General features: G+C 37.9%; 1 protein-coding gene across 3 annotated transcripts in view; it reads left to right on the plus strand.

The window, feature by feature from the left end:
* The window catches only part of WDR47 (WD repeat domain 47), a 40,153-nt gene extending 33,008 nt beyond the window's left edge, over positions 1 to 7,145 (plus strand). For 2 of the 3 annotated variants that reach the window (XM_089516518.1, XM_089516519.1), the window contains exons 11-16: positions 572 to 652; positions 2,082 to 2,251; positions 3,675 to 3,845; positions 4,123 to 4,254; positions 4,999 to 5,217; positions 5,625 to 7,145. In XM_089516518.1, coding sequence (XP_089372644.1) covers positions 572 to 652; positions 2,082 to 2,251; positions 3,675 to 3,845; positions 4,123 to 4,254; positions 4,999 to 5,217; positions 5,625 to 5,767 — 916 coding nt within the window. In that variant the 3' untranslated portion in view covers positions 5,768 to 7,145. The remainder of the gene's footprint in view (positions 1 to 571; positions 653 to 2,081; positions 2,252 to 3,674; positions 3,846 to 4,122; positions 4,255 to 4,998; positions 5,218 to 5,624) is intronic. The other variant, XM_089516520.1, reaches the window with a different exon arrangement.
* The last annotated feature ends 5,444 nt before the right edge of the window (positions 7,146 to 12,589 follow it).

The raw sequence follows: 12,589 nt of genomic DNA on the forward strand, positions 1-12,589 counted from the left end.
CAGGAAGGGATATTTGCATGCTCTCTGTGTACGAAGCTACATCTGGTTGTCTGAAGGCAATTAATTGTACTTGCTATCAACAACTAGGTGAGTATACAATTATTATGGATGAGGGATTTTCTGAATGCAAATCCTAATATTGTTGGCCTTCACAAATAACTCACAAGCTTTTCCAATGAAGTCAGTGAAATTACTCAAAAATATTTTAGGGTCATGCTTCCTTTGTTTTTGGTTTAAAAAGCAAGAAACCCAAAGAAATATTTTCACCTTCCTCATCAACGTTTTCATTTTTGTGATCTTGTGTGGCTTCAAGCATGGCAAACCAGAATAAATGGTTGTTTGTGGCAAATGTTTTAGCAGGATGGGCTATATCAAATGGCATGCTGCTTGTTTAATGAATTGGCAGTTTGCTTTATAAAATGTTACCCAGGTGTAGTTTTGCTTTAAAGTGGCCCATCAAAAGCCACTCTCTATCATGTTACATTTCAAAGCCATCAGTGTGTTACTCACATAGGATATTTGCAAAGTGTATGTTAGTCTCTTTATAACTGTTTGCTTATATGCTGTTTAGCTCCTCCTCTGCTGTTCCTCGAAAACTGGTATTTGACTTAGGCAGATCTTCGATCTCTTCCCCTGTAAAGATGACAACAAAGTAACTAATAAATTTATTTCCTCTTACAAACACTTTGGAGTTGCCAGATCATTTGGGTTTTTCTTTTCCTTTTCGCTTTCTATTTTGTGACTATTGCATAACTATTTGAATATACTACCACCTCCATGTTGTGCTCCTCTGTTGCCACTGTTCATATCTTCTTATGTCAGCACCACTTTCCAGCAGCATGACTCTTTAAAAAAACAACAACCACACTCTGCTATCACTCAAAGCTTCTTGGTTATATTCACTTTCAGTTGCCCTATTAGCATTTTGTTTTCATCTGAGCTGCTCAACAGCCAAATGTTAATATTATTCTGCTGCTTTTATGCATGAATTTTTAAAAGCTAAGTTATTTCAATATATATAGTGCTTGTACACTGAAAATTACAAGTGAAATTGTAGGTGGTATAATCAGGGATCTGTGATGATATCTACAAATTCTTAAATCTAGTTTCTTCTCAGTATTCATCTTAGTATTTCATTTTCAATTGTCTATATTGCCTAGTACATTATAGCAGAAGTGGCTGGTTGGCTTTAGGAATGAGGTAAATGTTGCTCTTTCTTCCAATGTCAACATTGTAATTTGCAGGGGGCTTTGGCAAACCAATCAAGTATGTGGGATTTAGCAGCTTCAGTGCTAAAAGTCATCTGCTCTCTTGTAATTAAAATTTCATTTTATTGAAAGGTTATAGCTCACATAAAATGTCACTTTGCCATAGGATAAATGTAATCTTGAAAACCCAGAATCCTAGATTAATCAATAGACTAGCTCAATCCCCCTCCCCAATAATTTAAACTATTCTGCTATACATATTGACACCTAGGATAGTCCCATTGATCTCTCTACTTATGATAGGACATGTATATTATTTCTCTGTACATTTCAGACATAAGTGTTTCATTTTTTATTCCAAATTGAAAATATGTATAATGTATACAAAACAAATATTTGCAAAATAATTGTTGACTATTTCTACATAACACAAATAATCTCACTGACTTCAGAAGGTGTACTTACCAAAAAGTAGTGTTTTGGAATAGCTTCCCGCCCCCCAAACATACAGTTTTATAAATCTTTAAAACTATTAATGGAAACCTTTGAACATATTGTAGTCCCCCTTTGTATGTTCTAGTTTAATTTACTTCCTTGAGCACCAGCCTTTATGACAAGATATACTTCTGTTGTTACATTTCATTTAATGCAAAAGGTACTTATTTTAGATGTACCTATTCAATTTATACATTACTTAGCAAAAATAATTACTCTTTTTCAATAACTATTCCAGAACAGACTATCCATGGCATTTGCTTTTGTTGCAGATGCACATGCACACATGTACATACATACACACACAATTAATACATGTGCATGCACATATATACCTAAGAGGAGTGTGATAATCCTATCTTTCAAATATTTTTCTAGTGATAGTACTACTCCAAAACAGCCAGTAGTTCGTTTCAAACGGAACAAACATCACAAAGGATCAATTTATTGTGTGGCATGGAGTCCCTGTGGACAGTTGCTAGCTACTGGTTCCAATGACAAATATGTTAAAGTGCTGCCTTTTAATGCAGAAACCTGTAATGCAACAGGTAAGTATTACTGTACCAGTAATTGTTTTAGCATATGTAACTTATATAGATATCCATCAGTGTACATGGCATTTCAGACAGGTCCTTCCCCTGAAGTCTTACAAACTAAATTTCATTGGAGAGTGACAAAGAAGAGTAAAGCAAAGAAGGGTGCAATATTCCATGTGGAAACTTGACAAAATATATAATTTAATCATATGAATTTGACTTAAGAGAGTTTCAGAAGAGTATTACTTAGAAGTATGATATATCATAATTATTTGGCAGACAGATGTTAGAGATCAGAATACAGCTAATAGCACAGATACTCTGGGAGTTTCTGTTCTGTGCCGATTCACCATTACAACATTTCTTAATGTGGGTGGCAGTGGAGAAGAAAAGTATTTTTTTCAAGTACGATTGTTATGGACTCAAAGTATTACTTGAGTTTTAACTTGAAACATTTCCAAGGATCACTGCTTATGAAATGTTTAATTCATGGATTCTGGTCTTACAGCACAATCTTGTTATATGTGTAGAAATTACTCTTTGAAATGTCAGCAGACTATAACAGGAGAGTCTAGGTTATGCTGTATATTTGTGTAGCAGGTTAAAACAAGCTGTGTCTAGCAAATGTGGCAATGAATGGGCAAAGTACATGGAAATCACACCAGATGTTTGGCATACTATCACAATAAATCTGCAATTACAGACAGTAAATTATTGGAACAGGACTAACATCCTTGGATGTTTCCAGGTTCTCAGCATCCATTGATGATGATGCTGTCTTTGATGAAGTATCTGGACCTGCATTTTAAGTTTCCCACAATAACTCTGGCTTCCAGTGCTGTGGAAAATTTAAACTGTGGCCCAGTGACCTGGAGCAGCACTGTACTGAGGGTACAGCAAGCAGCAAAATGCTAATCCCAGTGCTGACATAACATGGTTGCTGCCTTCTGCCACATAAGCTTGACCAAGCCCTCTGTGATGAGTTTGCCAAGAGAGCACTTTGCCAAGCAGCCAGACCCGATTCAGTGTTTGCTCATTCAATGAACTTACATAGTGTACAATTTTAATTGACCCTGCTAACTATTACTACTACTTCTACTACTTATTGTTTGCTTATAGCCCACTTTTTTCCTAAAGCTGGAATTCAGAGAGGCTTACAGTTTAAAAGAATATAACTAAAAGCATACAGAAGTGAACACTGAAATAGAATTAAACTGTTACAGTATTAAAATATTACTCATTAAAAGAATAAAATGAAGTTTAAAAAGATCGTTTAATTTTTTAAATTCTGTTACTCCTCCCAAATCTACTTTCTTCAAATGTCTCAAAATTAAGGTCTAGATTATTTTTGTATAGTGTCACAAGAACTCTGTATTTATTACTGCATTGCCTTGTGCTAAACACATAATGTTTTATTCTGTTTACATCCTTTTAGGACCAGATTTAGAATTCAGCATGCATGATGGAACTATTAGAGACCTAGCTTTTATGGAAGGTCCTGAGAGCGGTGGGGCCATTTTAATAAGTGCTGGAGCTGGGGACTGTAATATTTATACAACAGACTGCCAGCGAGGACAAGGTCTTCATGCTTTGAGTGGACATACAGGTATGTTGCTGGTTCAGCTTTAGTTATTGTTTGAGTAATCAGCTTTACAAATTGTAAAGCTTCCAATATGTGTATTGCTGAATGAACTACAAATTGTACACTTTACTGTGTAAATTTATAAATATCTAGTACAGCTACCTTTATTGTATGTAGAATTTACTCTTCTCTTCATTTGTATATTGCTGGCAAAAGTGCATTGCTGTCTGTTACATGAACAAGTTATAATTACCTTTTAAAATGAAAATGAAAATAAGTTAAAAAAAATGCTTCTCCGCAGGTCATATTTTAGCACTTTATACCTGGAGTGGATGGATGATAGCATCTGGATCCCAAGACAAGACAGTGAGATTCTGGGATCTCAGGGTACCCAGTTGTGTTCGGGTTGTTGGAACAACATTTCATGGAACGGGTAAGGTCACTGATGCTGGTGCTGAGGAAAAAACCCTTGCAATATCTGGCTAATATAAATGTTACTTAGGAGATGGAGGTCTTCACATTATGTGATGAGTGGCTTCTTTATAAAGGCTAGTGACCCATTAGTTACAGTATCTGGCACTTATTCAAATGTAGTTACTAAAAAGAGAGAGAGAGAGAGAGAGAGAGAGAGACTCTTTAAAAGCCACAGGTATGATAGATTCTAAAAAGAACTTACTTGAAACAGTACCAGTGTGTGCACAAGTCAGTCAAGTTTTCTTAGTAATTTCTGTTCTGCAAAAACAGATGAAATAAATTAAAAATATTCTTCTTAAATGTAAATTATTGTACAATAAACAGTTCAAAAGCATGGAAATGCAAGTAGATAAAGCGGTACCACATCTCAGTGGGAAGGTAACAGTGTTTGGTGCAGTCATGCTGGCCACATGACCATGGAGCCATCTTCGGACAACGCCAGTACTTCAGCTTAGTAACGGAGATGAGCACCGCTCCCTACAGTTGGTTACAACTAGACATACCCATCAAGGGAAAATCTTTACCTTTAGAGAGAGAGAGAGAGAGAGAGAGAGAGAGAGAGAGAGAGAGTGTGTAAACTAGGAAAGTCTCTGGATTTGTATTTCAGAAGACTTTCTGCAAATTCTTTATTCTGAAGCAAGGAAACAGTATGTAAGATACTGTATATTGGTTTTAACAGACAGGGTTTATTTTTCCTTTCCAGGCAGTGCTGTAGCTTCAGTAGCTGTAGATCCTAGTGGCCGTCTTCTAGCTACAGGCCAGGAAGATTCCAGTTGTATGCTCTATGATATTCGTGGTGGGCGAATGGTCCAGAGTTACCATCCTCATTCCAGTGATGTCCGTTCTGTTCGCTTCTCCCCTGGAGCTCATTATCTTCTCACTGGATCTTATGATATGAAAATAAAAGTTACAGACTTGCAAGGTAATTGAACTGCAGTAAGCAATGAACAAGTGTTTCTTTTTTCCTTTCTGATCTACTTTGTAGATTACTAAGAGACGGAAATAAACAGTATGACTAATTAGTGCATACCTTCTTGTACTAACTTTAAATATGGGTCAGACCTCTTAGCCTCAGATAACTTAAGGATATTATTGCTAGTGTGAGAGTAAATTGCAGCATTTTTTGCACTATAACAGAAGAAAACAGAGAGAGAAGGAAAAATCACATCTGCAGCTTCTCTGCTCCTTGATAAAGACAAAGAATAACTCTGGAATTACTGTGTTTCAAGGGTTTGAATTAAAATGATTGTTCAAGCAATTTATATGCAAAAATAAATTGAATGATAATAGTGTAAACTCTGAGTAATAATTATTCCCCTTTTCCTATAGGTGACCTTACCAAGCAGCTTCCAACTATGGTAGTAGGGGAACATAAAGACAAAGTGATTCAGTGCCGATGGCATACCCAAGATCTTTCCTTTTTGTCTTCTTCTGCAGACAGAACTGTAAGACTCTGGACCTATAATGGATAAAGGGGTGTTTCAGAGGTAAACTGTACAGATAAAGCACAGACACATAGGATGACTGGAAAGTTCAACTAGGCATTACAAAAAGAGCAGCATTTGACCAAGAAAGTATCTCATGGAGAAGAGATACTTTCCACACATACCTTATTGCTAGGAGGTGTTGGTGTGTTATAGTATTATTTTTTCAGTGCTTTCCACATGATCTCATGCTGCTATGACCTATTGTAGTCTTGTTGCTGAAGTCTGTTGAAAGAGCTCTTGCAATGTCAGTGTGCACTCAAAACGTAAGATGAACTATGTGTTTACAGTTTAGTGTTAATTGCATTCCCTGGTCTTTGCCTCAATGAGTTTTTTTCCCTACGGAAATGAAAAGTGAATCACAGTTCTGTCAAGCTCACATGCAATATCATTAGGGCCACAAAAATAGATTTAAAAATCTAGGTATGCCATGTTCAACACTGTTTCTTGCATTTGGTCAAATTTCTTTGTATCAAAATTTCACATTTTAATATTTGTAATTATGAACTCTAAAAGTGGTTTGTTAGTTGCTGACTTTTGATCACAATCTGTTATATATGTTGGTTTTGGACTGGTTTTTATTTGATTATGTTCTACACTTAAGCTTTGGTGGAAAAAGAACATTGGTTGTCCTGCAGAGACATTAACATTTTTGAATGCAACAAAATACCTCTGTGTAATGTACTGTAGGAACGCAAGCACGTAGTTGGGTGTGATTGGTACAGCAATTTTAGTATGGTCATGATCCCACAAACCTTTATGCACATGTGTGGGAAGACTGTGTATGCAGTCTCTTGGAAGACAGGGATTTCTCTGAAGTTCCTGCCAGAGCTGATTTGCCTTGCTGAAGATTTTAATATATTTCAAACTGAAAAGTAGCTTTTTCTTCAGCAGTGGAAATTACTGATGTTTTCATGGCAAAGGAACTTCTGGTTGCATGTCCTGTTTTCCTCTTATTGTGCATATAGAGTACCATAAGACTATTAAAGGCAAAAGCATGGCTTGAAATGCTATGTCTGCATGATAATATAAAACTAAACGATTTCCCAGTTCATAAACTTATTTGGATTTTTTAAAAAATAAAATTTTCTTGCACTGTCTATATAATACAGAGTTGCAATTTTATTTCTAAATATCTTTTAGAGTATTATGTTTATGTATTGTTTTATATTTTCATATTGTACAGTTATATTACTTTTAAATTAAATTCTTAAATATTTAGTTTATTTATTTGAAGTACAGTTAAGTTTGGTTCCAATTAATAAATTCTGTGCACTGTAGCAAGATCCTTTTAACTATCATAAAAAGTTGAGGTTACTATGAAGTGTATATGTGCTTTAAACTCAATAAAGACTGACACCTGAAAGTTAAATGACAAATTATTTTTGCATTTCTGTTCTGAAATACTTTGTTTGTGATTATACAATACATTGTACTGACTTAGTTTACAAATGCTGCTTTAAAACAGTGTGTGAGAAAACATCTTAAACTACTCTTAAAGATTGGTCACTAATTTATCTCTCTTTATATGGATGGATGTAAAAGCTCTCAGGTCTGTTATTATAATAGTTTTCACAGCATATTAGCTAATCTTTGTTCAGTTATATTACCATTGGAATATTGGCAGAATACCATAAAACATTGAAGATTAATTTAGAAAGCGATCTCTTCAACATAAAACTTCACCTTCTGTGCTTCTTTCCAGTAATCATATTACTATTACATTTCTCTACATTCTGGCTTTTCATTATTTATCATTATCAGCTATTCAAATACAGTGAAACTTCAAAGTTGCAGTAACATAGACACAGTCCGTTAGGAGGGAAATATACTGAAACTCTTGCCCCACAAACTGAAAATGGTCAATATACTTTCCAATGTCCAATAAAGAGGGTACCAAGAATTGTAGTAAGCATGGAACAGTTGCATTAATGTCTTATGCAAGCATAGGGATGCTCTCAAGATTTTACAACAAATAATTTTACCATATATGAAGCAAAAAAAATTAAAAATGCCAGACATCCAAACTGGGTTCAGAAAAGGAAGAGGCACTATAGAGCATATTGCCAGTATATGTTGGCTAATGGAGCACACCAAAGAACCTTCACTTTTTACATTGTAGCAAAGTGTTTGGTTGTGTGGATAATGAAAAATTTTGGATTGTTCCAAAAGAAATGGGTGTGCCACAGGAATATTTGTGAATCGTCATAAAAAATGGGTTATTTCTTTGCTTCTAGCCTTTTCTGCATGCTTTTCCTGCCCAAATCTGCTGAGTTTCCATGTGATCTTTTTCTAATTTCTCTTTCTCTGTGTCTAATTGCATTGTTTCTATTTGACATTGGCGCGGTACATACCACCATAAAGTGGCGTACCAGTGCCTATTCTAGGATTAGGGACCGCATAATGTCACTTACGGGCGGTGTAACAATGGCAGCGCCCTGTATACACAGGTGCCGCCGTTGTTACGTAAGCTCTGCGCAGCGTCGGCACATTGCCACATAGCACTTATGTAACGAGTGCGCCAGTGGCACACCTGTTATGCTGCCCTTGCAGCTTAAAAAGAACCTGCTTTTCTCAGGTTCTTTTTCCTCCACAGGGAAGCCGCATGGTTTGGTGGCTGCGGCTTCCCTCCGGAGGAAAAAAGGCCAACAGTAGGCCACCCTTTTCGGGCGGTCTGTCCCAGGCCACTGTTTCTTTTTTTCCCTGCTTCACCATGGTCTGGACCTTGTGATGTAGCTCTTCTGCACTTTCCCCTCCTGTTTCAGGTTCACTTCTGAATCACTGCTTCTTTCAGTAAAGCCAAAATCCTTACATTATTCCTGCACTTCTCTTTGAATCACACACTCTTCTATAATCATCACACACTTTGGTTTCCATCACACTTTGGTTTGTATCTCACCGCCACAACTGTGACTGTCGCCACCTGTGATAGTCACTTTTGGACCCTTTTGTGGAACCTGTCTCCCAAAATCCCACTGCAGACCCCTAGATGTGGCAACTAGTTCTGCTGCTATCCCAACTAGTTCTGCTGCTACAACTACAGCCACAGCCACAAATGTATCTGAATGTATATCATCAGTAGAACTATTACAATTAGCACAGCTATTTAAGTTACGTATTTGTCATTTTATTAAACAGAAAGTAAAAAATTTATGGTCGCTTACTATGATCACTTATTATACAAAAGCATATGGTTTTAAAATGTGTGCCTAGTTGCTAACATTACTCGTGTATTTTAATTAACCTACCACAACTGCCCAAACTGCACACAGCCCCCTGCATCTGATGAAGTGGACTGAACCCACAGAATACGATGCCAGGAATTTCTTCTTCCCAGTTAGTCTCAAAAGTGCTACTTGACTGCTTTGCAACAGTCTAAGCTGAACTATCTCCCAGCTAACTGCACTGGCTGATTTAGGTACAAAACAGATCAGGATAATACGCCACCTTGGAAGTGGTGTGGGACTTGGCAATCACCATTCATCTCCAGCATTCAACATACTGTCACCCCCAGTGGTGTCACTAAGTTTTGTGTCACCCAGTGCGGTAACTCATGGTGTCACACGCATCCCGTTGACCTCCTCCCATACCACACCATATAGATTCCTTAGAAATGTTTTTTGTTACCCATTAATTGTAATTCTTGTATATTACTAAATGTAATGGTAATAGTTGTGACATAAACAACTTTGTTGTTGTGTGCCTTCAAGACATTTCCAACTTTTGGTGACCCTAAGGGGTTTTTCTTTGCAAGATTTGTTCAGAGGAGGTTTTCTATTGCCTTCCCCCGAGGTTGAGAGAATGTGACTTGTCCAAGTTCACCCAGTATAGTATTCTCTCCAGGTCTTACAGTGCAACTTTTAGTTAAAGTTGATCATAGAGTTGCACTGGAGGACCTAGATATTCCTAGAGAGAACATATTAAATCCTTGAATAATCAAATCCGCAAATATCAAAGCCACAAATATGGAAGGATGAGTGTAAAATTAAAATTATACCTAAATTATAGTATCATATGCACAGGCTAAATGTATTTACATACACATAGTTTTATGTGGTAGAAGTGAAAATTTGGTAAAGTGTAATGTTTTTTTAAAAATGATTAAAATGATTAAATTAAATTTAAAAATTTAATAATAACATTTATTTATAGAGCACTGTAAAGTTTGCACAGCACTTTACATAGTAAGGTTCAAATAAAATAAGAATAAAAACGTGCCAATCAGCGTACAGTCTAAAACAACAATATTACATGATTAAAATATCACTAAAATAATACTAACTAGTATACAATAAAGACAAAGTAAGCAGCAGATTAAAAACAGGGGCCTCTCCTCTCTCTTCCTACTAAGCCTCATCCCATTGACACTATCTCTTCAGCATTTTAAATGGACACAGGTGAATGCCACAGCCCATTTCTGTGCAATGGCAGATGTTTCTTTATTTTTATTATTTTCATTTATTGTATTTATACCAAGCTCTTTAGAAATGCTTTCAGAGTGGCTTACAAATTGTTAATTAGACAGTCCCCTGCCCTCAGGCTTACAATCTAAAAATGCATGACACAAAAGGAGAAGGGAATGGTGGTGGGGAAGCAGTCCTTCTCTCCCTCTGAGGCCAAGGAGGAGCAGTATTGGAGGAGCAGATGCCCTTAGGGCATCCCCTAGTGTGGCCCACACTCCCTAGGGACCACTGCTCACCTCCTCTTAACAAATCACTAAGCATGTGTGCAGGGGAGAAAGTAGCACTTTTAAGGCTAACTGATCTATTTTAGATTTCAAAGATATAGCTGTGTTAGTCTGTAGAATGAGTACATAGGTCTTGTAGCACCTTTGAGACTAACTGAAAAAAAATTGGCAGCATGAGCTTTCATACTTCCTCAGATGCATTTGGTGGCGGGGAAGCCAGGTACAGACACATATATGCCATTAGTATGTGGGATGTCAATTGACATATATATGTCCATACCTGGCTTCCGCACCACCAAATGCATCTGAGGAAGTAGACTGAAGTCTACAAAAGCTCATGCTGGCAATTTCTTTCTTTCAGTTAGTCTCAAAGTTGCTACAAGATCTCTATGTACTGATCTGCTTTTAGTATGACCTTTCACAGATATAAATCCACTTCTTCAGACTGATAACCACACAAACTTGTGTAAAATAGATTGCTTAAACAGAGGTACTGCTAGATTCTCCTCCCTCCTTCCTTTTTTTAAACTATGGCAGACTAACATTGCTATTTAACTGGAGGGGGGGAGCGCCTTATTCTAATCTATCTAAGACAGTATCCCATACATCAAAACCAACAACACGTAACAATGCCATGTTGCATAGACTATAAATACCAAAACATGTACACAATGTTAGAATGTCACAAGTGCCGGCAATTCCTTGGTTTCTGCCATAACACTGATACCTTTAAACAGAAGACTGAGCTCTGTCAAGCAGGGGGCACACAGCCACAGCCATCATCATAAAAGACTAGTCAGGAACTTGCAGAGCTGTCTCTTGGTATAGTATTAAACTGCTGTTTACAGGCCTTCTGTACAAGTGGAATACCTGAAACCTTGGTTGTCCTACGTTGTGTGAGAAAAGATTGTTTTTATTATACAGGAATTGGCACTACTTTTCTGTGACGGTGGGGTTGCATGCTGCCGGAAGGGTCTCCCACGTCAGGCAGGCTTTTGCTGAGGAGCCAAACTAAGGATATTACCGCATGTGGCTTTTAAACCACATGAACACTGGGAAGGAAGCAGCTTTGGCCATACTGGTCGCATCATGACAAGCCTCCCACCCGTACCTGCCCTTTCCTCCGACACGTTCCTTTTTCATTCATGAGGAAACCTATGCGTTACTAAGCAATCGTGCAACTCCCAGGTGAAAAACATCACTCCCAGGGCAGTTGCACAATTGCAAGTCGCATGCTGTCGATGTTCCTTCTCCACTCCCCCCTCACTATCCCCCTCCTCATTTTTGCAATTCTGGAGCTTAAATCGCAGCTGCAGAGCTCCAGAATTGCTTGGGAAAGGTAGATTAAAAAACAACAACCCCTAAAGGCATTCTGGTTAGGGCATAAGGGAGGCAGGCAGGGTTAAGGGAGAGGTCACTATGGGCCTTATCTCGCTAGCAAGAAATGGGATTTAAAGTAGATTTAAATAGAAAAAACCTGCAAATGTGGGAAGTAAATCCATTTCAAACCCCATTTCTCAGTGGGATTTTGCTAACGTGATAAGGTCTGAAGAGAGCGCAATGGTGGTAGCAGCAGCCCCAGTTGCGCAAATGAGAGTGGTGCGATGATAGCTGCCTAGAAAACAGTATGTTCCCGTTTTATTATGGCAAGCGTTAACCGCAGCCAGAAATGGGCTGGTGTGATAATGTCCTAAATGTGCCAAAAAGCTACTGGCCAGCGGCTGCAGTGTGGGGCGATGCTGGTGGAAGATCTCAACAGAGACAACAGCAGTATAGACAGCTAAGACTTGTCAGTACTATCCAGTCTGAGGCAAATTAAGCCTCATTTGAATGGCTTAGCGAGAACACCTTATGATGAGGCCATCCAAAATGATAGGGTGACTTGGAGGTCTCCCATTCATAAGGACGTCACACGTCGAAGCTAATTTGGCAGCAATTAACAGCAGCTGGACATGTGGCACTCAAGCAGCAGGAGGGAGGGCAAAATGAGGGCAATACAAATGAGGGCCTCCTCAGTAAAAAAGAATGGCCCCATTGCTCTTGAGTAGTAATTTATGGGAGTTACTGGGGGTTCACCTTGCACTTTTCCCAGCTCTGAATTTGCTGTTCCTGTGGGAGATGAG

The sequence above is a fragment of the Sceloporus occidentalis genome, unplaced genomic scaffold (assembly GCF_023333645.1).
Source record: "Sceloporus occidentalis isolate IW3139 unplaced genomic scaffold, rSceOcc1.0.p SCAF_3, whole genome shotgun sequence".
Taxonomy (NCBI): Eukaryota; Metazoa; Chordata; class Lepidosauria; order Squamata; family Phrynosomatidae; genus Sceloporus; species Sceloporus occidentalis.